This window comes from Fusarium redolens, assembly GCF_020744475.1.
Source record: "Fusarium redolens strain MPI-CAGE-AT-0023 chromosome Unknown BKA55scaffold_43, whole genome shotgun sequence".
In the NCBI taxonomy this organism is placed as follows: Eukaryota; Fungi; Ascomycota; class Sordariomycetes; order Hypocreales; family Nectriaceae; genus Fusarium; species Fusarium redolens.
Window position 1 is genome coordinate 35269 of NW_025763706.1, and position 26255 is coordinate 61523.

Genomic DNA, 26255 nt, shown 5'->3' on the forward strand with positions numbered 1-26255 from the left:
TCGGGGCGCTTCGGCTGTTGGCTAAACCTCACTAGCCAGGCATGGCTGCGACAGCTAGCGGCTAAAACCGAGTAGGAATGTAACCTAACCTAACCTTTTCTTCCTTGCCTTAGGTAACCTGGTTGGAAATTTAGGAAACTCTGAACTTTTGGTGCAACCATGACAGTCTATTCCTTATCGCTTCCTTCCGCGGAGCCGACGACGCCACTAGCTGCCGGCTCCAGCCGGCATGGATCTCCTTCCGCCAGCCCGCTGGAACGTCGTCCGAAATTAACAGGAAAGCGAAAAGCCGACATCGGTCCGTTAATTCTATCCAAACGACATCAGGCTTCTTCCGCCAGCCGACAACAAGTGGAACACTCACACATCCTACCGGCTGCTTTCAGAAATGCTTTTGATGCGGGTTCTGGCGATTCTCCATCTTCTTCTTCAACAATATCATTAGAGGGTCTGGTCCGTGAACATAGAGAACGACTGTATGTTCGCCCTTTACAATGGACGATGCAGCATCTTCTTGTACTTCATTGCCAATTCGTGGACCACGCTCGGACGCCCGATAAAATGTTTGAGCGAACTGAAGCGAATGGTCCGAGAAATACTCCGCAAAACCACCAATTAACAATCCCGCCAACCGCCGCAACCGCTTTGAACCAGTTGCAGACAAAGTTCCATGATCCGACAGTGAGGGTATGGGCTGTTGAGGTTTTCCTTACTGCTTACAAACTCATCAGTCCAAGGCCGCCGAGTAGCTCGATCTTCGAATCCCTTCAACTTCGTTACGGAAAGCACCTAGAAATCCTTAAAGTGGGCCGTGTTTACTCACAACCATCCATGGTTTTGGCTTACATAGATCTGGACAATGTTAGATCACTACGGCGGGCCACAGTCTACACCAAATGGTATCGGGAGCTTTTCAAGCAATGGCCTGATAACAAGCCTGTGAGAGCAATTTTGAAGAAAAGGTTACGCCGAATGCAACCTCGAGAACGGCAATATGATCCGTTCTTACTGCCGGTTCTAGTAGCTTTAGGGCAAGAGAGGCGGCGACGTAGCTTTGTTAGCGGTATTCCTGACCCATTTTCAGGAGCACACGAGCCTCCGTCAAGCCCAGAGCTGCCGCAGGGCACGAGACGAGCCTCTACAAATGTAGGTTTCTGTCCCCACAACCGTTTTCTATTACTAAAACAGTGCTGTTTAGGTTACTATCTTAGCTACAACCAGTCATGATCCGGAACACATTTGGGCATACACTGTTGAATTCACCGATGCCTTTCTAGACTGCTTTGACGACCCTTCCAAGCCCTGCGAAGCGGATCAATTATCCATATCACACTCAAGAATACCAGTCTCACCGATTGAGGTGACCACAACAATGCTGCTGGAGGCCCTTGCCACGAAGCATTAGCCCAGTAGAGATAGGTCAATGGGAATGGTCAAGAAGCCAGGGCTATTACACCCTTGTCGCATTGCGGCCAATCGACGACCTCCATTTCCGGGTAACAACCGCAAGGCTGCACATCGAGGAATGGTTGAGGTTGGCCATGAGTCCGAGGATTTACTAGGTTGTCCATAGAGTCGTTTGGGGTTTGTCGGTTTCGGTTCAGGAGTAACATATGATAACAAGTCAAGTAAGGAAGCCCACATTAGTGAAACTGTCAGGTACAAGCGTTTTGTAATGGTCGACTTGCTACTACTAACACGAGGACCAAGAAGAGTGATGACTGAACTGGAAGGAACAAGGCGAGAATTGTATGTGCTTGGCGAGAGCAAGGCAATAACTAGCGAAGTGCATGTATCATTAGCTTCAGAGCCCTTTGGGCGTTAGCCTACGGGGCGTAATAGACTTGTGTGTGTAAATGTTAATTCGAAAGAACTGAAGAATTTCTAGAGACGGTGCCGGGTTTTCTTGCCGTCCAAATATATCTTCATTGGTCGTCAGTAACTGCCCCGTCAGCCGCAGGTATAGCAAGGCTTACATTCTACAATATGCATGGTAACTCAGCATACATATCTCTTTGTTAACTCTATCGCAAAGACCTTCCACCTCTTCTTTGGACATGCCAAGCATTCTTACCATAGGTGCGCACGATAGAGCTGTGAGACCGCTAGAGAGCCCTACATTAAACCATCTCGCCGCTTCTTTCTCAGTGGCGTCTTCGGGCCAAGGATTGTAACACGCTCTGATGACTGTTTCACTGATGTCTACGAAGCCAGCCAGTGCAAGCTGCTGTCGCGTTTTCTCGGGGTTTACTCTCATTGGGCGGCCGTACTGATCCATTGCGTTGAGAAGTTTTGAGGCCCATTGACTTAGAGCACTGTCGGTCGGAAGAGAATCGTCGTCACACTGTGGGACCCAGTCGATTTCGACTTGCTCCATGCAGCCCCACCCAGGCTTCAGGTGCCTTACTAAGGGGTTAGCCAAGGTCAGCGAGCAGGGACTAATGGCGGATGCAACCAACATGATCATCTTTTTGTACAGATCTGGCCAGTTTTGAATACTGCCGAAGAGTGTTCGGACATGCATGAAGTCCCAGTCCAGGTCAACTGTGTCCCAAGAACCCTCAAGGTCGAATGGTTTCGGAGGTGCCATGGTCCGTGGAATCCTTGGCGATATGAGTCAGCGAAACTTATATCTTTTGGCTGCATTTACATCTTAGGCTGTATCATATTGAAGTCGAGACCTTGTACGTGCATATGGGGATATTTTCTGTAGTAGTTTGTAAGATTGAAGGCCAAGTTGTCTACTTCTTGGCCGACTCACTCAGAGAGTTCTATGGCCCAGATTCCCGTGCCTGTGCCGAGGTCGAGGATCCGCAACGGCTGCTCCACGTCCAACGAAGCCGAGAAGAGATTGTTCTTGCGAACTACTAAGAAGAACTTGTGTAAAACGTCTAGGCGAGCCAGCTCTTCCTTTGCGCAAACGAAGTTAGGTTTATCGGAGCCAAGATGGGCGTACTTGTACTAACTTTGTCGATTGGGAATATGTACTTCTCCCTGGGCAGATTTCCGTTCTTTCCATACCAGCGGCCATAATAAAAGTAAAAATCTTGGAGTTTTCGCGGCACCCGATAGTCGGCCAGATCGCTATGACAGCATGTCAGTACAAGAAGATGGCCTGCGTTGTAGGCAATGTGGTGCAGATATCTCAATGAAAGGCGAAAATTTGAGCTGTACCTAGTTTTGTTATGGCTGCCTGGCATACTGGGAGAGTGTAATTCTCTCTGGTTGCCTTGCAACAGGCTCATGTCAGCGTCATATTGAAGAACAATCTCCGCCCAGAGGTGTGGAGACAGTTAGTCCACATGCATTTCCAGTCATGTGACATTTGGTTCCCCAAATGGCCAGCCCGCTTCAGCCGACAAAAGTGGAGAAAATGGATGAAGAGTTGAGTGACAAAATATCGCAACTAACACCAGCGCTGCCCTCAAATCGAACAAATTAAATCTGGAGTCATATTTGAGGTATTTGACAACCGTCAACGCTAGATTTGTTGTTTGAAATATTTATTCAAGTGTTTCACATGTTTCTAATCTTACCTTCTATGCTCTCCATGTTACTATGTCCAATCTTCCACTACACCTCGTTCCCCCACTTGCTGTCGCCCCGCAGCTTCGCCGCACCATGTCTGACCCAATTCTTCAGGCATGACAATTTCTCAACGATTTCGTCGTCATCGAAAGCCCTTTGCGACGTCGCCGTCAACTTGGCGAGGCTGAACGACCTCTCGCAAGCAGTTGCCATCGCCGGTATCGCGATTATATCGAGAGCTAACTGGCTGACCATCGGAAAATGTCCCTGGTGAGCCATCCACCACTCGATTGGATCCTCAGTCTCTTGCGGCTCTAGCTGCAGATACCTCTCAAGCTCACTTCCCATCGCTGTAGTCTTCGCTGTCCTGCTCTTCACCTACTCCTTGAGTATACTGTTTACCGGGGTTCTCTGCGGCACGCTTGGGGATGCCGTAGTCTTAACAATTGCCCCTCGCTGCTCATCCACCGACCGGTTGCAGCGGTACCAGCGGTCCAGGTAGTCAGATAGTCCATCTTTGGCGTCCCCCGCCCAGACAAGCTGTTCTTCCGATGCCCGATTCATCTCCAAATAGCTCTTGCCCAGTGATGGATGGAGAATGGTGGATGCGGCAAACAACGGCGACTCTCTAAGAGTGGTATAGTATTCATTGAGTTTCTGCCAGGCGGTGATGATGGAGAGTCTCAGATAGCGTCGGAGATCCTTCTTCATATCATCAACTCCCGATGATCCTGATGGCTTGCCTGATCCATCATCACATTGTCTCGAGCCACGACCTGGCAAGGAGCTTTGCATTGACTTTCGCGGATGTATGTCCATCTCGCAATCCATAAATCTAGCAGGAATCTGCCGGTTTCTGTCTGGTCGCCCTCGAGTTAGCTCGACCTGCGAGTTGGTATTCTCTCTGGTTGCCTCGTCTGGAACAGCATGGTAGAACAACTTCCGATCCTCAAGGCGTTCCAGCAAGTATTTCATGCCTGTCATCACCTCCCAAAGCCGTCTATTACCTCCTTCGCTGCCCAGCCCTGCGTTCTCATCGTTTGCAGGTAGAATGGCTCACTAATATGTTTAATTTCTGCCAAAAGTCTCCAGTCATTCCCCTTCAACATGTCGGCCTCCGGTAGCCATTTCTCCACCTCTGGATGGACTAAGGACGCCCTGATGTCTCCCTGCTTGAGGGACGCTCGAGAGATCATGAGATAAGTGGAGTTCCATCTCGTGTCGTTGTTCATAACGACTTCTAGCTCTGCTGTAGACTCACCCGCCAGGAGATATTCTTGTGCTTCGTCGTTCTCGCGTGAGATCCTCTCAAAGAACTCACACCTCTGAGGGGAAGATCTGATGAACTTGGCAACATTGTGGATCTTTCCCACTGACCCTTTCTTTCTCCAGCCTCGTAGATCATCCTCGCGCCGGCCTAGAAGGTCGAAGACCTGCTATTCGGCCTTGAAAGCCTTGAAATCTTTGCTGTAAAGGAAAGCACGAGCAACCAGGTTCAATATATGCCCAAGAGTCACTGCGAGATTTCCTCCGCTGTGACATCCGAGCTGGCGACGGAGTCCCAGTAGGCGCGACTGGTGCTTACCCTGGAGGTCAAGAAAATGAGCTGTGGCTGCCATGACGGCGTGCCGATTGGGTGATGTCTATAGGTCGAACCCTAGATGGATTCTGGTAAAGGCACCTGAGAGCTCCTGCTTGATCTGATCCTTAGACTCGTACATGTCATCCAACAAACGGCCCATCGATTACCGGCTCCATGGTATCTGGTTAGATACGTGAGGGTCAAGTTGACACGCGAGTTGCTGAAAGAATGTATTGCTAAAGAAAGAAAAAGGAACCTTGGTGTTGATCAGAAGTCCCAGGCTTAGTTCTCGGATCATCTTGACTCTAGCACGCGGCACGGCGCTGTACTGCAAGCGTCGTCGCTTGGACCGCTCGGATCCATTGGTTGACGGGTCTGTACCAGCGCCTTGACTGCTCTCGAAGATCTTGTGGAATTTACGTTGGTCAATGGTACTCAAGCTCGCGACGTCACATTCACATACTTGCGGAGGTGGTCAGCTGCCGAACTCGTAGCAGCAGCGGCGAAGAACTCAGGCTGACCCTTCGCGTCGCATAAACGACAGGCCCAGTAAGGAATCGACGGACTGTCGTTAGTGTCGATCTCAACGAGAAAAAAAATCCATGGCGCTTGATCCAGCTCTTCCGGCCCTTCGAACCTTTCCGGGACAAGGACTCGTCCAAAACATATCGTTCGTTCCTCCATACGGCTCGCGGAAGATCTGCAACGGTGGGGTGGTCTGGTGAAGCCACGACTTGCCCAGATTTCTCGGTGGGCGGAGAAGAGCCAAGGCGGAGGGTGGAGCGTCGATCGGCAAGGAATCGCACGCATCGAGGAGAGCTAAACAGACTAGCACTAACGCGGTTTGATGTTGTGGGGGCGAAGGATCGTGACAGTTCAGAAGCTACCTTCCCTTTAGCTAGTTCGAAGGCATTGTGGGGAGTAGCACACTAACGTAAGATCTGAATCATGACTCTGATTGGCCATATCCAATCACCAGACCCTGACATCCACTAGGTTCCGGGTAAGCTCCAAAGACACGCTCGACAGCCTGGCAGATCCGACCTTTGATCGTATATCATGTACCAAATATATCAAATGTTATTTCAAATCCAGGGTTTTGGATTCGTTTGATTTGAAATAAGATTTTGGCATATTTGATTGATTTGTTTGGCAGTTTGTTTGATTGCATTTGATCTGTGGGCAGCGCTGGAAGAAACCTGCTGTAGGCATCGAGAAACGTCGTGTAGAACTGGAGAAGAAGAGTCCATGATTGGAAATACACGTCGACAAAATGTTTTATGAAAGGAAAAGGAGGCATTTCTCGAGACTGTCCAGGGGGCTGGGGCTTTAAGAGGTTTGTAACACTGGGCATGCGAGAATATTTTTGCGTTAACTTCAGCATCGGGAGTGCCAATTCCGTGAATTTGGTGGCAGAAAGCTCTTGTAGGCAGGTCAGGGTGATCCTCAGTGTTCCTGTGAAGTAGAACGTGCTTACCAATGCCCATCTGGCTGCTTGAAACGTCAATGAAGGCAAGTTCATGACCCTCAGCGCTGAGTGGTAGAGACGTCATTTTTATGCGGGGGTATCTGGGGCGCAGATATCCTTCCTGTTTCTCGCTTTCGAGAGGCGCCTTGCGTTTGCGCGATGAATCTTAGAGTATGTGCTCTCATCTCCTCTTCTTGTCGAGAAAAGCGTGGATGGTGAAGTCACCCTCCTCTATCGTATCCTTCTGGTTCATCTGACGGTTCTGGATTCAGAAGAGCCGACTGTGGTAATAGTTCCTATCTGGAGGAGTCTGTACACTTTGGCTCATCGCATAATCGGAAGATACACTGAGATGCTCTGGATGGCTTTGCAAAGGTTGCCGATCACTGTAATTGGACGGGGCGAAATGGTCAACATTAATAGCACTGCCCCGCCCTTGTGAGTAGTGATAAAGTCTCTAGCAACCACTCTTTGTGGGGTCACCAAAGCTGATTTTGGGTGAACTCCTGTAGAGGTCTGATGATGGTCGCGGCTTGAGCTTGATCGGGCAGTGACACAGTGCAAACCGGTCCATGGGCTCGAACAAGGGCCTCTACGCCTTTGTCGAAATCCTATAAGGGCGGAAGTCTCGCGATTGTACGTCTGATTGGTAAGGCAGAAGGATTTAGTTCGTCGATTGTCCAGAGGTTTTCGGGGCCAGGACCAATTTCTATATCCATATTATTGGGTTACCCAGTTTCTGCCATGAGAGTAATCACATACGATCATTATCAACTGCAAATCTCCAAAGATTCAACTGACGAATGAAGTTTGAATGGATCATGTACGTGGAACTGCGACTTCCTCCGTCCGGATCCCTCCGCAGGACTGCGCAGCACTTCCCAGGAAATGAACTCACCTCAAGATCTGAAGAGCGTCCCATATGGCCAGCCGCTGACGAGAAACTAGGCACTACGGTTCAATAGAAGCTCTGGCACCTTGTTCCCATTCGGCTCAAGGCTGTTTTCTTATCGCGAGATGTCAGAAGAGGTGAGTCGAGTCCGGAAGATGCATGGGAGGTCTAAGAAACGAGAAAAAAGTAACTCGGCTGACCTAGTATCGCCATAGCTTTGAGTTCGTAGATGCCTATGCACCTTTTTGCTGGCCTTTGTCAGAAAGTCCGTATTGCGACGATCGGCGAAAATGATGATAGGGTCAAAATGGACCTCGCCAAGCTCTGCCTGTCGTTTCTGGCCGTCTGTTGGATGTACGGACGGGAACCGCCAATGTCCATTTTGAGGACATGCACATATCCAAATATACTGTACAACGCCGTGATTCAGGAAACTTACTTGGGTCGCAAACGCATGCATGTGATCGACCGTACTGGATGGCATTCTTAGTTACTCGAGACCAATGTCTAGTGAAAGACTAGGACTTTCAGCCCCATAACTTGCATGATTGCCCTTGTTGATCGGATCCAACCCTGTCCACAAGATACTCGCCGTGCTCCAAGCTTTTGCGATCCTTAAGCCCGTGAGTCCGTCATGAATCCAGCTGCCGACCAGGACCTTCTGCTGTATTCAGCCCTCCCCAATGATTCAGATTGTAAGAACGAATATCTCTTACCACAATCTATCCAAGAAGAAGGAGGCTTCTTCCAAAATCCATCGCCGAGTCATTCCATTCCATCTGCATCTCAGCCTGGGATTCTTCAAGATAGCTGGCATCCGACCTCAGCTCAGGCTGATCACGCCTTCGATGGATGGTTCGAAAGAGATTGGGTGTTATTTCCGGATACTCCAGATTCAGTTGAACAACCTGACGATATAATGGAGATCTCAGTTGTCCTCAGCAGTTACAGTTCCTTAGAAGAGGCCCAGTTTAGAGTAGATCGGCACGTGCAGCGGACATTGGAGCAAAGGCATCTCGTGGCCCAGAGTGGCAAGAACAAGCGCCCAGCAAATGCATTCATCCTCTATCGTATAGCCTTTCAATGCGTGGCTGAAGAGTTCTATAGCACCAAATGTCAACAGCTTGTGTCAAGAATATGTGGGAAGAGCTGGCAACTCGAATCGGACGATGTAAAAGCGTGGTTTCAAGAACAGGCCACGATCCAGAAGGCGAACTATACGCAGGCTTTTGAGCATGCGTGAAGGAGAGGCTTGAAAATTAAATGTATTTAACAGTTTTCCTTCTTCTGAGCTTCTCTGGTGGAGTATAGTATGGCCTTTTCGAAGGGGGAGGAAAAAGCAAATATTTGCACCAGAACCGAAAGCTACAGTGCCCTTGGAGGAAAATTGTATCCAGAAACATGTAAAGCAACTCAACAAAGCGCGGACACTATACAACAAGCGCCTCAGAGAAATGCAAATATATCTGACATGAAGAGTGAATTATCTTTTGGACCACTTTGCTTACATAAAATTCAACCATCCCATATGAAATCACAAGCAGAAATAGTAGAACGGCTCTATTTGTTGAGTCATCCAAGATTTGTTGTGCTTTGCTCGCCCACTTATGGAATTCCTCGATTACTAGTTAGAGGTTTCGAGATTCTTCGGAATCGCGTCTAAATGCATGATAAAACCGTGAGAGGGTATGCGATAATTCTTTAGGTGATGCGGCGGGGACAAACTGTGTCGCTTCTTTCGTGAGATATGAACAGGGATGCATGTGGTACAGTTCACTGATGCCGAACAAACTCTGGCAGCCAGCCTGAGAGGGCGCTACGGACATGAGTTTTTCCTCGTGACTTGTTGTATCGGTATTCGAAAGGCTGCCGTGAGCATTAGAACATTATAGTAGCTGTAACTGGAACGGCATTCATCAATTATATCTATACCCATCCTTCTGGTCTTTATCTTTTACCTTTTATCTTTAGAATTAAAAAAAAATAATGATATATCTGTAACTTAAACCGCTATAGCCCTCGTCTATAGTCCTTATTAACGCATTGTCGGACTCGATGTTTCTTGTCTGACTTTTGGTAAAGTCGAATTGGTTGAAGCCTGGACCTAAAGCTTGGATGTCCATGATTCGAGTTATAACTTCAAGATTAACGCCATTTGACATTATATCATGCTTCCCTTCCCTGGCTATCTTGAATGCAGCCTATGCTGCCCAAAACAGTAGCCCAAAGCAAGGCAACCAAGCTCAGTGGGCCGAAAATAATCATCGGGAGAAGCGATACGAGGAAATGTCCTATTATGTTAGCGAGAATTGGACTCAGTGTCATCTAACAGGCACTCTTACCGAAGAACAACGGCCTTCTCGTGATTGTTTGCCAGAACTCCTCCGATATAAGCATGTCTGCAGCACCACTCCACTGCCAGGGCCCCAGGAGTCGAAACTTGGTGTTGAAATGTGCGCCAAAAGCCCAGACAACAAGCAGACGCCACCCGTCACGAATTTCTTTCTTCTGCGCAATGGCCAAGACGTCCCACAGCCCTATTGCCGAGTTCATGTCCAAAGCCAACTGATATACATAGCTTTCATGGTCGACACCGTATTCTATACGAGAATCTGGAGGAAGCTTTAAGCGGTAGTGTTCTTCATCGGTAGCTCGCAGAGGATGCGGTATCTTCTCTGGAGCTAATATATTCAGAATCCAAAGCTGAGCCTGCATCTCTGCCAAAGGCGGGATGGCGCCAAGTGATGGTCTCACAAATCCAATAAATCCGACGGTTGGCTCATCACGTCGCCAGATACCGCGGACATTGGCCTGGTTTGCCGTTCCGTAAGCTCTGGTAGGTTTTGTTCGTGAAGTCTCAAGGAACGGAAAATCTTGTTTATAGCCAGTAGAGAGAATGACGATATCTGGTTTGATTGTCTCTCCTTTCAACCGGCTGAACTCGGACTGCTGATTATCGAAGAAATGAACAGTCCCATCCCGGCCTATCTCCTTCGGCCATGGTGCCAAGTCCACTTTTCTCCCATTGGTGTCTGGAACCGGAGTTTGCACGATGGCAGATCGCAGGGCGTATAGCCAGAGGCGTGGGCCTGGCATACTTGGACGGTACGGAAGGCTGATGTAGGGACAGACTTTCATAGATTTGTTGAAGAATACTAAGGGAGTGGTCAGCACTGCGGTGGGAGTACGGTCGTGGAGGTATGTTACTCTTGGACGGATGATGGCGTTCCGGGCTGATCCTTCCTATCCACTGGTCCATTCCCGCTGTGGTTCCAGACGACATCCAAAGGATGAACTTGATGTACCAGTGATAGTAGTGCCATAACACCATGGAATTGCGAAGGAGTGGGTGAACATATGTGGTATCGAACATGTTGGCCCGGCTCACGTCAATTGGTATGCCTGGCTCTTTGAGGTCCGATTTCCTCCCAAGAATTGGAAACAACACCGGACCCGGATTTCTCTGATCATATTGTCAATAGATAGGACGAAAGAGGAGCATTTGAGAAACGAGATATATCACCGAGTGCTACGGTACATACCTTTGGAGCGAAATGCACGCCATCTCTATGGCAGAGTAAGACTCTTTTGGTAGGCGACGTTGCCGCTAGATATGCGATATCTGCCCCAGTCTCTCCACTTCCAACTACCATGACGGTTTTGTCGGTCCCGAACTGCTTTTTTGATTTGAAGCCGGAAGAATGAAAAGCCAATGGAACATTTTCCATTCCCTTTATGTTGGGGATGTTGGGTGTCACATGCAAACCCGAACAAACAGCGACCGCATCACATCTCCATTCACATGGAAACCGGGCCTCGTTTGTTTTGTACGTGATGATGTGGCTCCCATCGACTCCTCGGGTGACAGATAAAACTCGTGTGTTGAGTCGCATATGAGGCCACAATTTGAAATGCGTGCAGTAAGCTTGAAGATACTGCACATACTGCTGAGTGCTGAGAAAGTCACCATGCTCGGAATGTCTGAAGTCGGAGAATGTGGTGAGTTGTTTGGAGGACACGAGCTGCAGTGAGTATCAGTGGCTTGGTCCATAGTTTCGCCCATCCCAGCACTCACCTCGGCGTCTTCGTATGATCGTGCAGCAAATGTGCCTCCAACTTGCGTTTGATATTCAAATAGAATTGCTTCGACAGGCTCGCAGGATATGCTCGCAGAAGCCTGGATCAGGTACTTCAAGGTGACAAGCCCTGACGGACCGCCCCCAATTACTGCCACTCTCATAGCCAAAAGGCCAATACTCAATCTGGTCGATTCTCTTTCTGTATGAGAGCCGGCTCACAGAATCGCTTTCTCACGCAGCACTTTACTCATTGCGATAAGCATAGTGCATTGATCGTGCGAGTAATGAATATAATTAATACTCTATCCAAGTGTGGATCACGAAGAGCTGAACGCGAAAGGTGGAGGGCTCTATTTGGCTTTTCGACGCTGAGCGCACGTCGATTGGACGGGCGAACCTTCGAAGATCCTGTACCACAGTATTGGCCGCAGGCCAGGCCTGGAACCTGTTCCCACAGCATTCTACTGGCTGTTTCTCGACGAACTTTGTTCACAGGCAAGCATGCGGCCAGCTCTTTGTCAAACGCTAAAAAGATTTGACAAAGCATCTACTTAGATCAATATTGGCACACGGTATTAACTGCGGCTGAAACGGTCAATCCTCGCTCATTATGGAGCGGATGCAAGCGATTCAATCCTTTATGTAATCATCTCAACATAGGCATATTGAGACTACGCTGCCAAACTCAAAAAAGGGTCAATGGAAAGAAAATTCGCAAATGGCTTGCCACAGTCGCTTGCTTACCCTAGAGCCGCTCGGGCTATTGGCCAGCCAGATGGCTTCTAAACACAATCTGACAATGCTGGGCAAAGAGGGGTAAGATTAAGAACCTCCTTTCGCGTTGGCAGGTCTGACGTCGAGAGTAACTCTCTAACAGGCAGCATGAGCGAAGACTCTAGTATGACAGGAACTATATATCGAGTACTTGCGCACCACGGCCGCTGAGGGTGTACGAAGGTGTTGTGATAAAAGACCGATGAATCGTCATTACCCGGGCCGCCAACATCAGTTCGGGTAAGGGCGGTTCTTGCGCTTGAACGCACTCATTAATGTTGTCCTCGATTTCCCTTTAAACATGAAACAGCCGAGTATGATTGACCAAATTTCTTACAGGTACTAAAACGAATTTATGCTTGAGTATGAGTAAGTTAGTCTATGAATACTCGCTGCGGAGTATCAATAATTACGTTTATGTTTCCACATAGGCATCCGGCGTGTTTGGAATGGCTATTGATTGTTCTGAAGAGATGTTTCCGAGACTTTGGTCGCCTTAAACCTCCTGAGCCCTTCCCCTGTTCGCGTGTTCTCGCCCATATTAATACTGATTTATTGATGAAGGACGCGATGCCACATGAGGCCCGTTGCCTAAAGGTGTAGAGTAGAAATTTCTGGGTACAGATGTGTGCTTCGGGAGTATGTCGTTGAAGACGAAGCTTCAAGTACTCAATAATGTATTGTTATATCAATCTAAGTTATGATCCCCATTCTAGATCGTTCTTGTGTTCTGTTCCTCAAACAATGATAAGAAAGTAAAAGAACAAGAAGTAAATGAACCTCGGCAAAGCCATCGTGGATGGACTGCCAAGAGAGGTGCAATGACGAATCTTGTGCTCGTCCTCTCACAGCTGCGGTGCCTCCGCCTTACCCCACGAAGGTATACGAGAGGAAGCTACATAAACACGAGCGAGTACACCGCAGCCTATGACCCAGCCGAGCGATCCCAGTAGTACAGAAGAGTTCACGACGGTCGACCCAATAACACCTGCTCCAAGAATGAGGATGGTAGTATATTTCATCTTCAGGGATCGTGGTTCGCCCCCGCATCGCGTGAAGTACAGTAGAAGAAGAAGTCTAATTGGTGTTAGCATATATGATTTTCAGTGGGTTGACAATATATGTACAAAATGGCTCGAGTAAGGATCCATGCGATACTGTAACGCCAAATCCACCATGTCAGGACAAGTCCAAAGAAGCTATGCTTTGGGTGTCCCAATCCGGTGGTGGAGGGCCAAAGGTACGACAACAGCGGCTTGAGCCCTACTAAGGACATTTTCCCCATGAGAGGCCAACCAGAACTGAAATCACACCATCGCGTTAGAGTGCTGCAAACTAGGCTCGTTCTCTCAGCCAAATCTATAGGGCTGCGAGAAGAGAGCGCAGATGTGTCGACAAGTGAGGCCGCACTCGCAGACAACCGACTAGATAGGTCGACCAATCCACAGATTACAGAAAAGAAATTGTTCCTTTCAGACAGCGCAGAGCTAGCTTCCTTATCATGAGTTTTCGCTTCAGACATTGGTCAATATGGCTATTCACACAGAAGATGACAATAGTTCAGGGAATATGAACGTGATAAGGCTATATAACCCGTGAGTATTTATGTAAATTTCCAGCCAATATAGGGCGTACGCTTTTTGGAAGACATTGCGGGCAGAAACCGCCGAGTGTGAAGGCATGTTTCTTCAGTCTTTTTCATAATGTCGATATTGGAGATAATTTTCACCAGCTTCTTGAGAAAGGGATTAGCAACTGTTTCAACCGTTTTGTAATATGGACTCTGATGGACGGCCGTGATTATACCGAAGGCGGTTATATGTCGACTTTGCAAACACAGCTGTTGGCTTGTTACCTGCGCCTCTGAAGCTTGGATTCGGTGTCTTCATTAGAAAATTTTCATTTTACAGTAGCAACCTCTTCAAACGGCGGTGATTCCAACCGAGATACAACCACAACGTCCTGAAATGGCGAAGCACCAAGCAAGTCTGGTAACTCTACGATGTTTTCTCTGCGCTACTTGCATAAAGAGAATGTCAACGGCGGACCTGCCCGTGGTCCGAATTGGAGAGGGGCTCTACTATTGCAAGAGATGCAGTATTAGCACTGGATACTCTCAGGAAGTTCTGGGACAAAAAGGAATATCCTTCGAGCAGAAAACGATGGATCGCACGCAGAAGAATACTCAATAACAATCTCCAACTATCGAAACATGAAAGTCACCGTTTCCATGTAAATAAAAACGACTTCTCTAGGGAAGGTTTAATCATATAGAAGGTTCAAGGTGTCTTTTAGATCATCCTTATCGACTGCTCTTCAACTTTCTCCAAAGAGAAGCTCAAGTATCGGACGCATGGATACCACGTAATTCATCTGACCAGCAAGTATTGGTGTATTATCAGTTTGATGAGTGTATTAGTAATTAAATCGATGGAAAAGTGATTTTGTGCGTATGGCTATACAAATTCAGTAGGCGGTTCTAGTCGAGGTGCCAATGATCGACATTTCGCGCCTCGCATAACGATGAAACTCAATTTGTCGCATGTAGGGAGAACCCATACCTTGTACCATCACACATAATGTACACTGGGTAGATATGATCCGGTATGTACGCGATGCCAAACATCTCTGTATCCATGAGTTTGTGCCACCAACCAGTGATCAATCTACACACGATGCTGTCGGGTTGGATTCCAGGGCATCCACTCCAAAATTGATTGCATTGAGTTCTTCCCTTCATGTTGGAGCATTTCACTACGTTAAGTTCCGCTGGTGGGAGGCATCCACAACCTGTAATATTTGTGGTCCTACAAGCTGGCGTGTAAGATCAATGACGGTCACGTGTCGGCACATATCTCACTTTCAAACAAATGCTGGTTGACCAAGAGGTCCTGTATAGATAGTTGTGTTCTCCGAGAAGTTTCACCGTAATTTCTTCCCTTTCTTCTGTCCTTTTTCTTCTTTGTCCATCAAGAACTTAGGTTACAAATTCGATCGGACGATTCCACTAGGTCCTGAAGAACACATCTACATAATTTCGGCTAGGAAACTTGTATACAAGAAACAGCTATTTGAATCCTCAGCTTGTACGATAGAATGGCCATCTCTCACCCCTCACAGAATTGAGGGCAGTTGAACTTAGTTGGCTTCGTGGATAAATTTCCTCTTTTTCCCCACACCACTGTATAATTGCCAATCATTCTTTTCGAAATCTTTGAACTGGTCTCGGAGGCTCGTGACGGTGGTCTCGAGCTCTCCTTTCTCGTTCGTCAACCGGCATACATCGCCATATAAGGCGCCAATGTGGAAACGCTGTGTTTCGATTGTAGAATCTCTCTCTCGCAATAATTCTTCACGTCGCTTGACCTCTAATTTGAGGATATGTATCTGGATTCTTTGTTCTTCAAGTTTCTTTTCAGCATGAGATGCTTTGGAGAAGGAAAAATCTTCTTGCGGTGAACCAGATTGTCCAAAAGCCTCTTGAACCAGCGCTCCAGTATGTTCTGCCAGTTGAGGGTCCACCAAGGGTAAGTAATCGCCAAAGGTACATGAAGATTCTGTGGTATTGAGAGTTGCCATCGCGTTCCTCTAGCTTACATTACCTTGGTGACAGTAGTGCGTAGAGCTTGCTAGATTTCAGCTACGAGAAGGTTATGCTATATATTGGCTCCTGCGGCAGAAAAAGGCCGCCGTGCGTCTGAGCGAGTTTAGGACTAGTCAGTCGTTCGAATGGAACAGAGATAAGTTGCCGTCTTTCTCATCTGTCGAAAAACAAATGGTTAGTTTGAAAAGGTAGCTGTTTAGTGGCTCTTTCGTTCTTGTCTCTAGAAACAAGCCGTTTCTGGATACTTATGGGATTGTCGCCTGTCTCGGTAATACAAAGGCGCGGCTAGCATCAGATGTGTAAGGTAGTGAATAGTGGTTCCTTAGTTCAGCGCTCGATGCTATAGCCAAATCGATTCGATTGCTTTGGACCCAACGATGATGCAGCTGGACGAAGCGTTCTTTGAATTTGGCGCATATTGATTAATTTTCATATAGTATGTGTAGTGACATACATCAGTCGGCTGATCTTAGCAAAACATACGCCAAAAAGTACGTGTGTTCGGTTCATTGATGCAGATTTGCGTATTCAGGTTGTGTTCTGTGAAAACTCTACCACTTGGTAGATTTACTATTTCCGTGTGCAATCTTAGAAGACCCCTTGCATGTGACACCCCGGCACATGCTTACTGCATCAACAGAAATAAGCAGCTGGTAACATGAGACCTGGCAAGGATGCTTTACTCATTAATTCACATGGTAACACATATCCTTCCAAGAACCTTCAAGAAACCTACTTCTACTCAATTAATGCTATCTTACAGTTATCTCAGAACATATCATTCTCTACTAAAACTTGCACTAAAGTGCAGGTTCAGCGTCAATAACTTAACTAACCGGAGACATTCACTGTGTACAGACAATGCAGACGGAGGTCACTTGAGTAGCCAATTTCAGTCTAAACTCGAGTACTTCCAAAATCAACATACCAACGCTTAACACGCACCAGAGGATATACCTAATAAGAATGAGACCTTGTGTGTTGCTACTCCATACTTGTTGAAAAGGCAGGCTTGACTTGTTAGGCCCCTAGAAATTTCTCCAGCACTACGCAAACCAAGTGAGAAACAGATGAAACTAGCGCGATGATAGACACCCATAACGCCGGACCCGAATGGAAAGAAGCTTTCGGGAGTCCTGCCAACCCACGACCAGGTAACCAGATAATAATAACCAATGTCATGAAGCAGGTGAAAATGCCACACGTGCATATACTTAGAATGATGCATATGAGGTTCTTCAAAGGCAATCCATTACTTGCTATTGGCAAGATCATGACCACAGCATTTACGACAGCATAAGCGCATGATATAGCGAAGCAAACGAGTCCAGCAATGAATAAGCGTTTTAGCGAAGGGAGGCGGTGTAGTTGGTTCACCAGAGAGCCAGCTTCATTGGACAAATTGGAGATGATGTTAAAGGTCTTGTCGTCCCCCAACGGGAAGCTCACACAGTCAGAGTGACCGTCGCCGTATTCCACACATCCGGTTGTGGTCCCAACGGCTAGGGCCTCTGGAACAAGCCCATTCAAAAGAGTTTCTCCCGCCGCGATTGCACTAGTGACCTTACTTTGGATATCTTGAACGACATGTGTGGCTTGAGCGACAGCAACAGTCGCTTGTTTGGCAACGCCGTCGGCCCCTTTAACAACTTCTGTGGCCTGAGAAGGTATATTCTCCGTGGGGATGGATAGACCTCGATGAAGGAGATTTCGTCCTAACTAAACGTGGCGAAACATCAGCCAAGAACAATTTTAATAATTGGGCCGTCCAGTACCTCAACTTTGAAGATGCCTTCCTTCTCGTTCTTGCTATCATTGAGAAGTGTCGTACCAACTGCAATTAGAACTATGGCAAGGGTGATGTGAGCCGCAAGTGAGAAACATGCTTTTAGCCTTTTCAGCATAATGAATTACCAGATAATTGAGCTGATCCTAGACATTTGACACGAGACGGGTGGCCGATGTAAATAATTAAAGAATAACAAGCGGCCATTTCCCGCCGCTTGGTTACTTCAACCAAACGAGTTCGCTCAACAATCATAATCGACCAGTTTGGCCTACTATTGGCCTTCGTACAGGGAAACAACAGCCAAATTATGACCGCATTGGCAAAAGAACAAACTTATAATAATGGAGAAATGTAAGCGACCTTTTGTCATTCGAGTAGTGTGGTCCTCTCGGTCATCATAAGCAACAGCGAATATGCCCTCAGCCGACGCATCTTTGGTACTCCGTAATACAGATGTACAGTCTACTATCTCAAACTGTCTCAGTTAAACGCTGACTGAAGCTGACATCGGTGAATCAGGTTGCGTCGCCATATTATTGCTATCCTTTACCAGATACGACACCTCGGCCTACACCCTCGCCGCTTGGCAAGTCGATAAGCACTGTGACACCTGCAGTCAATGGGCCAATGGTGACTGGGGCTGATCTAAAGAGCATTACGACAATGTGGCAGACAGGAGCCCCTTCGCACGCTCAAATCAACACACCAGCTACTTTGCTCAGTAGCAATCTTTCGAGAACTATTTGGACTCCTCCCGAAATTGTTACTGAAACCCCAACAGGGACTTCTTCGGCAAGCGCGAAAGTAAAAACATCCGGTGTTATGCTGTGGCTGACTTTTTTGAGTGTCATGGCAGTACGGTCGCTGTGAAACTCGAAGGGCTACTCTAAGCTACGGTATACTTTATATCTGGTATCACCTTTAGGTCCTGAGATAACCATCAGGCATTCGCCGAGGCTTTGTTGTCGTAGTTGTATTAGTTAAAGAAACATTGTATGCATTTTGGGCTAGCCTTGGCATCCTTATGATTTTGTGAGCCCGTCATCCAACCTCTTGACCTTCTTGGTGCCAGGACTGATTGGGATATGTGTGGCATACACTTACCATTCGGCCTTCCCCGGCCTCCTTCTGAAGGGAAAATGAAGTACAAAAATTTACAATACAGATTTGAGACTTTACAGAGAGGTATTATAAAGCGTCTTTCCCGAGATTCTCATTATCTACGTTGCCCTATATTAGTTCCTACTTTGATACCTCAAGCCACAGTGAGCTAACCGATCTGGTTTTGAGATTCCTCAATGTTGTATCCTTCTATACACCATCGTAAAGCTTTGAACCAGCCCTCTCGCAGACTTTCGACCATTCTCTCCATGTCATACATCTTCAAGAAAGCAGTCACGATGAATGATTCGTATCTTTCGTTCTGTTCAACCGCCGCCTGCAACTGGATCCTGCAATCCTGTAGCTCCTTAATGGCGCATCCGTGTTGGGTATTTACAGTAGTTTTGGAGCTCGACCCTCAAATTATTGGTTTCCTCTTCGTTTACCACAGAGATGATGAATACTCCCGTCGAGTGATTACTTACAGTTGCGTATGTGTCACACCACAATCAAAATAAGGCGCCATAGGGGCCATGGCGACCGACTGAGAGGTTCATCGTCATAGTTTGGATCTTGGACAGCCTTTGATGCTGGGATGGCTTTGAAAGTATGGCCAATATCTTGGCTCAGCTGCCTACAAGCGGCCATACTGAGACTGCTAAGCCTTTTTGAGAGAAGCCTTGCAATGAACTGGTTCTGAAAGACCCAGAAGTAACCATATCGCTGAGTATTGTGGAGACTGACTTGGTTTAGTTTGATCGATAGGCCAGGCTGGTTATCTGCAGGATCGATGAGCTTGCTCTGATGGTATACTTAGTTTAAAATTCACTGATATGCGCTGCAAGTGTGTGTCTACATTCTTCTCGGGTGTTGAGGTTATACTTACGACTTCTGCAAGACTTCCTTCCCGTATCTGAACTAGTTATTATCTTTTCCAAAGCAAGGTAAATAAGCAAGCCTTATGACTCAATACTTTAAAGAGAGAAAGGACCGAGAAGAAAGAAAAAAGTCTACTTTCAAGCGAATTAGCTACAATATGAGAGTGCTGATTATTATGATCATGTCTTTAATATTGCCCATAAAATCCCTATAAAATCCATTAACGAATTGGCCGGCCAAGAGTTGACCTTGATATTGACGGCCTTATTTGATTCTGAAGCATATTGAAGACAGAAGGAAGCAGACATCTTGTACAGTCCCGGCCGAAATTAGAGGCCGCTTGCCTAATTCAATAAATGTAAGATAAGCTTTCGCGCACGGACCGAACCGTAGCCCATGTGGCTTACAACAGTGCACAGAGCGCTGCAAAAACCGTGATGTTGACCCTGTCTCCTTGTAATGCCTGTCATTATCGCATGCTGTCATCAAACTGACCAATTATAGGTCCCAAAAGGTAGTAGTCATCTGATTATATGTGGACATATCCAGAATAAGTCTTAGATTTCTGGCTCGAAATAACTTTCAAAGAAAGGCCACATCGGGGCGCAGGACCTTGCTCTCCGTGGCGTCATTATGGATAAGCAATCGACAATGAAGGTCAATATCTCCCCTTGAATGAGGTCTATTCTGGACGTGGAGGGGTCATGACATCTGCCCCATTTGAATCCATCATTAGCCTCCATGGAGATTATGGTACGTACTTGGACATATTCCCGGCATTTCCAGTCATAGACACTGTGAAAGCCGTATTAGCCACAGCTGTGATCCGTGTGCGAAAGCTTATCTTACATTTATTGAATTTGGCAAGCGGCCTCTAATTTCGGCCGGGACAGTACAGTATCGTTTATGTCCTGAAATAAAGCCTCATTGAATATGGAAATTGGCATTCAAGAGCCTTATTTAGCAAATATCAAAAGTAATCGCTACGGCTGATAGAGGTCTTTTAAGCAAACCGTAGCACCAAGTCTGTAAATACTTAAACATGGCCTAGACATTTTCACAAAGCACTTGATGAACTACCAAGAATGAGTTGCTGCCGTCATACATGCTGGCTTAAACCCTGGAGCCTGGGCATAGAAACGGGCTTAGAGGTCACAGACCGACCTCAACGCCTGCTGAAGGAATTCGAAAATCCCGACGCCGAGAGCGCTGGCCTACTGGTGTTAATCGGAAATCAATCGAAACAGGCGGCCTTCAAGAAGCTAAGTTTCCAGACGGGCAGGATCCGGGCGAGGGCAGGAGGGGAGGTTCATTTACTTGTCTCTTCGTTGAAAGAGAATCGCCGTAAGCGTATCGTGATCGCTGATACAGATGCGTCTGGATCACAGCCCAAGTTGCCGTTGTTGAGCACCAGTGCTTGTCACGCTGTAAGAGTCTATACTGACACGAAGCAACAAGTTCCTGAAGATGGACTTGACTATGAAAATCTCTTACGTAGAACTCTACTTCCATCTGCTGACGTTGTATGCATATTCGTCGATGATTTAGGAGGATTTGGTGAGTCGTTGAAACGATTACGTTTCTGGCTCCAGAGTGGACCACCATCAACTAGCCCCGTGCGGCCACATATCCTGCTTGTAGTAAGGCAAGAATGGAGACAGAGACACGAAAGTGATCTTCAGAGGTTTGTAGCAGAACACCGGTCTAGAAGCCTTGATCCGAGTCTCAGTGGCATCACTCTCGTTGGAGTTCCCAGGATGTCCGGTAAAAGTAGACGGCGAAGCGGCGGACAGACGCGGCGATGGCAAGTGCTCAGTTCGGAGTTATCAAAGGCATTAGAGACTAGTAGACAGGCTCGACGACGATCTGACTCGATCTTCTCGGTACACCATCTTGCTCACTTCTTACAGTATGCTGCTAGCGTAGCGTTGAGCGTAACTGCGGAACCTTTCAGCTTCGTGAAGGTTTCTCGGCTCCATCGAGGAATAGCACCAGACTTGAGTGACCATATCAGGAATTTTCTAGGAAAGTTTGAATTACTCAAGACGTTCCAGCAGGTGGCTGTCCCGTTGATCGCCTCAAGTCTCCTCCTCGACCATTACTCGCCTGGGATGCACCGTAAGCTACCAGAACGCTTTACTTACTCGTGTTAACCGAATTTAGCCTTCGACTCTCACCAGGTCTTTCGTGAACTTTACGAAAATGCTTGCTATCAAGCCAGCTCTGAACTCAAATCAAGCTTTAAGATGCTCATATCACCTTCAGAAACTGTAAGATTGATATCGTGCAGCATGTTCACTCAGTTCGCGCAGTCCCAAGCTTTGGGCTCGATGCGTGACTGGCATCGGCAGCAACTCGCCCGAAATTTTGGTATATTACGAAGCATCATGTCGAACGACACCTGTCTTAGCTGCATTAGGCGGCGGCCGCAGTACGGCTTCTCATGTGGACATCTTGTTTGTCAAAATTGTATTAGAACGTTCAGTCCTAAAAGCAGCTCTGACCCGTGGGAGTATGTACCACAATCATGTCATATCTGCGGTCAGCCCACCCCAGGAATTTCGATACGTCTGTTTCCTGATACCAGCCGACTCCGGGTCTTGAGTATTGATGGTGGGGGCATACGTGGGTCCGCCCCAATTGGTTTCCTCAAGGCGATCCAAGACGAGATCGCTATACCGTATTATAATGTACAACGCAGTTTCGACGTCAAGGTCGGGACCAGTTCGGGTGATGTTTGCGTACTGACGATCCGTGTTTGCAAGACTAACGGATGTGCAGGTGCATTGAGCGTGATCTGTCTGGACATTCTGGGATGGAACGTAGACGATTGCATGTCTCATCTCAAGCAGTTTGCCCAACAATCATTCATCCAGCGTTCCTCGCGGTTTACACGTTTACTAAACCGTCTTCCACTTTTGTCCAATGTGGCATGGCTATTCCAACTGATCTGCACATTGCTAGCTGATAGCAAATATACTGCTGAGGGGCTGGAGAAGTTGTTGATTGAAACATACGGCCAAAACCGAAGTACAACCGATATATCCCCAGCCACCGCTATGGGGGCCCATATAGGTGTAACATTGACCAGAGCACGTGATGGCAGCGTATTCCTCGCCACAAACTATAACAGCGCCACAGGGCAAGCCCAGGATTCTGGTGCGTGCCGTTGGAAGTGTCACTTACTACTGTCTTTTGCTAACAGCGACTAGATTATCGTCATCTCGAATTGAATGACGGGCAATCACAAAGTAAATGGTGGCAGGTGTAAGTGGAATCGAGACCGCCTCAAGGCTAACAAAGCTAAACCTCTACAGGTTGCGATGTGCAACAGCAGCACCGTAGTACGTTGATATGGTTTCTTGTTCACAAGTCATGGCTAAATCATGTACAGTTACTTCAAGCCAGCGCGTATCGGCGACCTCGGAGTTTTTCAAGATGGTGGGCTTGCAGTTAACAATCCAGTATGCATTGCTATTCGTGAAGCAACATTGTTGAGTCCAGATATGGCGGAACCTAGTGTTGTGGTTTCGCTTGGCACCGGTTCTGCTTCAGACGATGATAATGGGTCATCAGGCATTTTATCTGAAAAGTTTCTTCCTAGACTTTCAAGGGCTCTTTGGAAGCAAACCGGTTCAAAAGTCACGTGGAGCCATCTTCTGAGTCATCAGAGAGCCGACAGTGGCACAAAACTTTTTCGGTTTGACGTCGACTTCATGGGAGAAGAACCTTTGCTTGATGAGGTAAGTATGGTAGAGCGCGTACGACAGACGGCCCACGATACGGCGACACGATCATCAAGCCTTCGTAGACTGTGCCGTCATCTACGGGCTGAGCTTTTCCTCTTCGAACTAGATGAACTCCATCCGCCGTACTTCTTGAGGGGTGCTTATCAATGTGCTGGTCGAATCATCTGCCAGTTGAGAGCTCACACGCCAGAATACGAAGGATTCATCAGGCAGCTGTGCGAGAGAGAAGCGGCATTCCGAGTAGGAGCCCAGTTCCTGAGGGTTACGTATGAGAATATCAATACAGATCTCTGTTTCAAGGTAAATTTCGCCGTACCAAACCTCAGTAGTTCGATCTCGATTGCTTTGTTAGAAGGGGCGGATGAGGAATCACACATCAACGGTTCACCTTTCGCGATAGAATGGCTTATCCGAAGGCAAGCACTGAATGCCGGCTTTGGCACATCCGACCATCGGGAATTGGCGCATTCTGGTCTCGATTGTGTTCCATGAATTCGACCTGCCACTTCTGAAGTCTAGGATGACTTATAGGCGCGGGTATCAATGAACCATGCCATTGCTAGGCGTTATATTTACTGAAGCTAGTATTTGATACTTCTGTTACATATTGTTTTAGGTGGAGAAACTAAATTGTACGATTAGGTGAGATTGGAGTTCTGTTTCAGAGAACAAGCCACTGTACAGAGGAATTTATAAAGCCTATTAAATCAAACAATCATAACATTTATCGTCGCTGAATGGTAGGCCAAGGTCACGCATAGACATATGAAACGGAAATTTTCATACATTACGTATATTCGGTCCATTGATGCAGATTTGTGTATTCATGTTATGTTCTGTGAAAACTCTACGACTTGGAGAATTTACTATTTCCGTGCGCAGTCATAGAAGGCCCCTGCTTGCACGCCGCATCCCAGTATATGCTTACTGTTAAACAATTCACCGCAGTCATCAGATGGGCAAACTTTCTTTTCTCTTCTTTCCTTTATACTGAGGTCTTCTGAGACTAACGATAGCATTCCGCAGCAGACTTCAATCTTCATGTTCGCCATTAAACCCGCTCAAGTACGCCCGACATCGCTGGTCGTCTAAGTACCGGTATCCCTGTCTACTCCGAGATTCGTATGCACCACGACTGGATAGTCGAGCCTTGGGCCTACATACGTATCAGCACCCTCTAGGAGAGTCGGTCATTGAATGTTGGCTGATGTACATACCAGATTCGCGCTCCGTATCTTCCAGCGATGATTGCAGATGATGCTATGATCTTTATGCGAAAACTGAGTGTACCGTCAGTGAATTCGCATCGTTCGTAGTCGGTGGGATATTTGACTCCGGCGTAATCTCGTCAAGGGAAATGATAGGAATTTCTGAATCTTTGACTGGATCAGGGATCAATTTGGGCGGCCTTTCGCTGGTAGCCATCCTCGCGCTTAGAGATACGATCAGTTGGTTCTGTGTGGCAACCATCTCTCCGCACGTATTCTCGTATGCCACGAGCCGATCTTTACGCGCCTGCAGCTCTAAAATTTGACGCTTTAGGTGAGTGTTATCATCATCTAGTCGACGGCAGAATTCCAGCCATTGTTGCAACTGATTCAACATATCATGAGGCAGCGAAGCGAGGATATTTGAATTACCATGAAATTCTTCAGGCATATTGACTCGCTCCTACACATGATCAGATATTGAGCAGAGGCTTGTGGCTCATAGGCCTTAAGTATCTAGGCGCCCTGCTAAGATATGAATACAAGGTGGAATACCTGCCCAGGATACGCTTGGGCCCAAAGATCGTCCAATCTAGACTAACTCTCATGGTACAAAGAACTGCAGTTTTGGAAAAAGTTCGAAATGGGCCAGCAAATAACATCGGCGAGATCAAGATCTTCCTGGATGCCATAGGAAGGTCTGTTTATGTCTTTACATTAGCTAACTAAGTCACTTGATTAGGGCATAGTATCACATCAGGGGGAGGCCTTAAATACACATTTAATACCAGTTCTCACAGGAGTCCCATATGGGACTTCATCTATGAAATATTGGTGCTTCAACGTGAGGAAGGCTCTTCTCGAAAGGAGTCTTCAATAATCACAGTGTATCTTATACATTGTAATCCACATAAGTTCAGCTGCGAGGCTGTTCTGCCGGTTTGGCATCTCGATAATTAACCACTTCGCTTTGAATTTACACAACGACAAGGAGAGACTCAGAATTTATGGATGAAGTACTTGGGTGCCTCTTGGGTATCAAGACATCTTCATAGAAGCAAGCTATGGGTCTCTTTAGGCACGACAACGTTCTTGAGCCAAGAACACCTCACAAGTCCTACCGAGGCAATGGCAGGCATTCTAAGACACAATCTATCTATGCATCCTTGAAAACTCACATGAACGACATATTGGGCACTTCCAAAGAAAAGGATAGTGCTTATATCATAGACAGCCGGTTCCCCAGGACTGTTCCGAGATATGATACGCAGTATTCGTTGCTAGAACTTTCAACGCCTTCTAACAACGATTTCAACTTGCATATCAATCCCCCGTCTCCACCAGTCAAATCAACAAAGCAGAGCTTCCGGTCTCCGATCTGCTTAGCAAGAAGAATAGGGCGTCAAATAGGAGGCTTCCGGAGCGGATCAGTGCGATATCCAGCCACTACCTCCGAGCCTTTAGAGGAACATATAACACATGGGCAGCGGCATGGTGTCGAGATTGAAACGCGAAGGGTTCTTGACAACAGTAAATTGAATCTCTTCTCAACAACACAGAATACTCGATGCTTGGAATCAATGTATTCTGGGACAGAACCTT

The 26255-nt window shown here is 47.1% G+C and overlaps 7 protein-coding genes across 7 annotated transcripts; 3 read left to right on the forward strand and 4 right to left on the reverse strand.

The window, feature by feature from the left end:
- Positions 1–159: 159 nt before the first annotated feature.
- On the forward strand, positions 160–1405 carry BKA55DRAFT_698724 (uncharacterized protein; the record flags this gene model as incomplete). Its single annotated transcript, XM_046200544.1, has 2 exons — positions 160–1146; positions 1199–1405. 2 exons carry the CDS (start codon positions 160–162, stop codon positions 1403–1405), a joined length of 1194 nt encoding a protein of 397 aa, XP_046040797.1.
- Positions 1406–1884: 479 nt separating this feature from the next.
- Positions 1885–4239, reverse strand: BKA55DRAFT_531071 (uncharacterized protein; the record flags this gene model as incomplete). Its single annotated transcript, XM_046189199.1, has 6 exons — positions 1885–1923; positions 2075–2603; positions 2651–2707; positions 2762–2910; positions 2967–3084; positions 3911–4239. 6 exons carry the CDS (start codon positions 4237–4239, stop codon positions 1885–1887), a joined length of 1221 nt encoding a protein of 406 aa, XP_046040798.1.
- A 3865-nt stretch (positions 4240–8104) lies between these two features.
- BKA55DRAFT_547344 (uncharacterized protein) lies at positions 8105–8713 on the forward strand (the record flags this gene model as incomplete). The annotated part of the gene is made up of 1 exon (XM_046191011.1): positions 8105–8713. The coding sequence occupies one exon, from the start codon at positions 8105–8107 to the stop codon at positions 8711–8713; it is 609 nt and encodes a 202-aa protein (XP_046040799.1).
- Positions 8714–9795: 1082 nt separating this feature from the next.
- BKA55DRAFT_600436 (dimethylaniline monooxygenase) lies at positions 9796–11710 on the reverse strand (the record flags this gene model as incomplete). The annotated part of the gene is made up of 4 exons (XM_046196526.1): positions 9796–10625; positions 10678–10933; positions 11013–11492; positions 11546–11710. 4 exons carry the CDS (start codon positions 11708–11710, stop codon positions 9796–9798), a joined length of 1731 nt encoding a protein of 576 aa, XP_046040800.1.
- Positions 11711–15461: 3751 nt separating this feature from the next.
- Positions 15462–15902, reverse strand: BKA55DRAFT_698728 (uncharacterized protein; the record flags this gene model as incomplete). Its single annotated transcript, XM_046200545.1, has 1 exon — positions 15462–15902. The coding sequence occupies one exon, from the start codon at positions 15900–15902 to the stop codon at positions 15462–15464; it is 441 nt and encodes a 146-aa protein (XP_046040801.1).
- Positions 15903–20781: 4879 nt separating this feature from the next.
- Positions 20782–23937, forward strand: BKA55DRAFT_600437 (acyl transferase/acyl hydrolase/lysophospholipase; the record flags this gene model as incomplete). Its single annotated transcript, XM_046196527.1, has 6 exons — positions 20782–21814; positions 21860–21966; positions 22009–22426; positions 22478–22798; positions 22909–22963; positions 23091–23937. 6 exons carry the CDS (start codon positions 20782–20784, stop codon positions 23935–23937), a joined length of 2781 nt encoding a protein of 926 aa, XP_046040802.1.
- Positions 23938–24533: 596 nt separating this feature from the next.
- Positions 24534–25104, reverse strand: BKA55DRAFT_547348 (uncharacterized protein; the record flags this gene model as incomplete). Its single annotated transcript, XM_046191012.1, has 3 exons — positions 24534–24601; positions 24663–24705; positions 24736–25104. The coding sequence occupies 3 exons, from the start codon at positions 25102–25104 to the stop codon at positions 24534–24536; spliced, it is 480 nt and encodes a 159-aa protein (XP_046040803.1).
- Positions 25105–26255: the final 1151 nt, after the last annotated feature.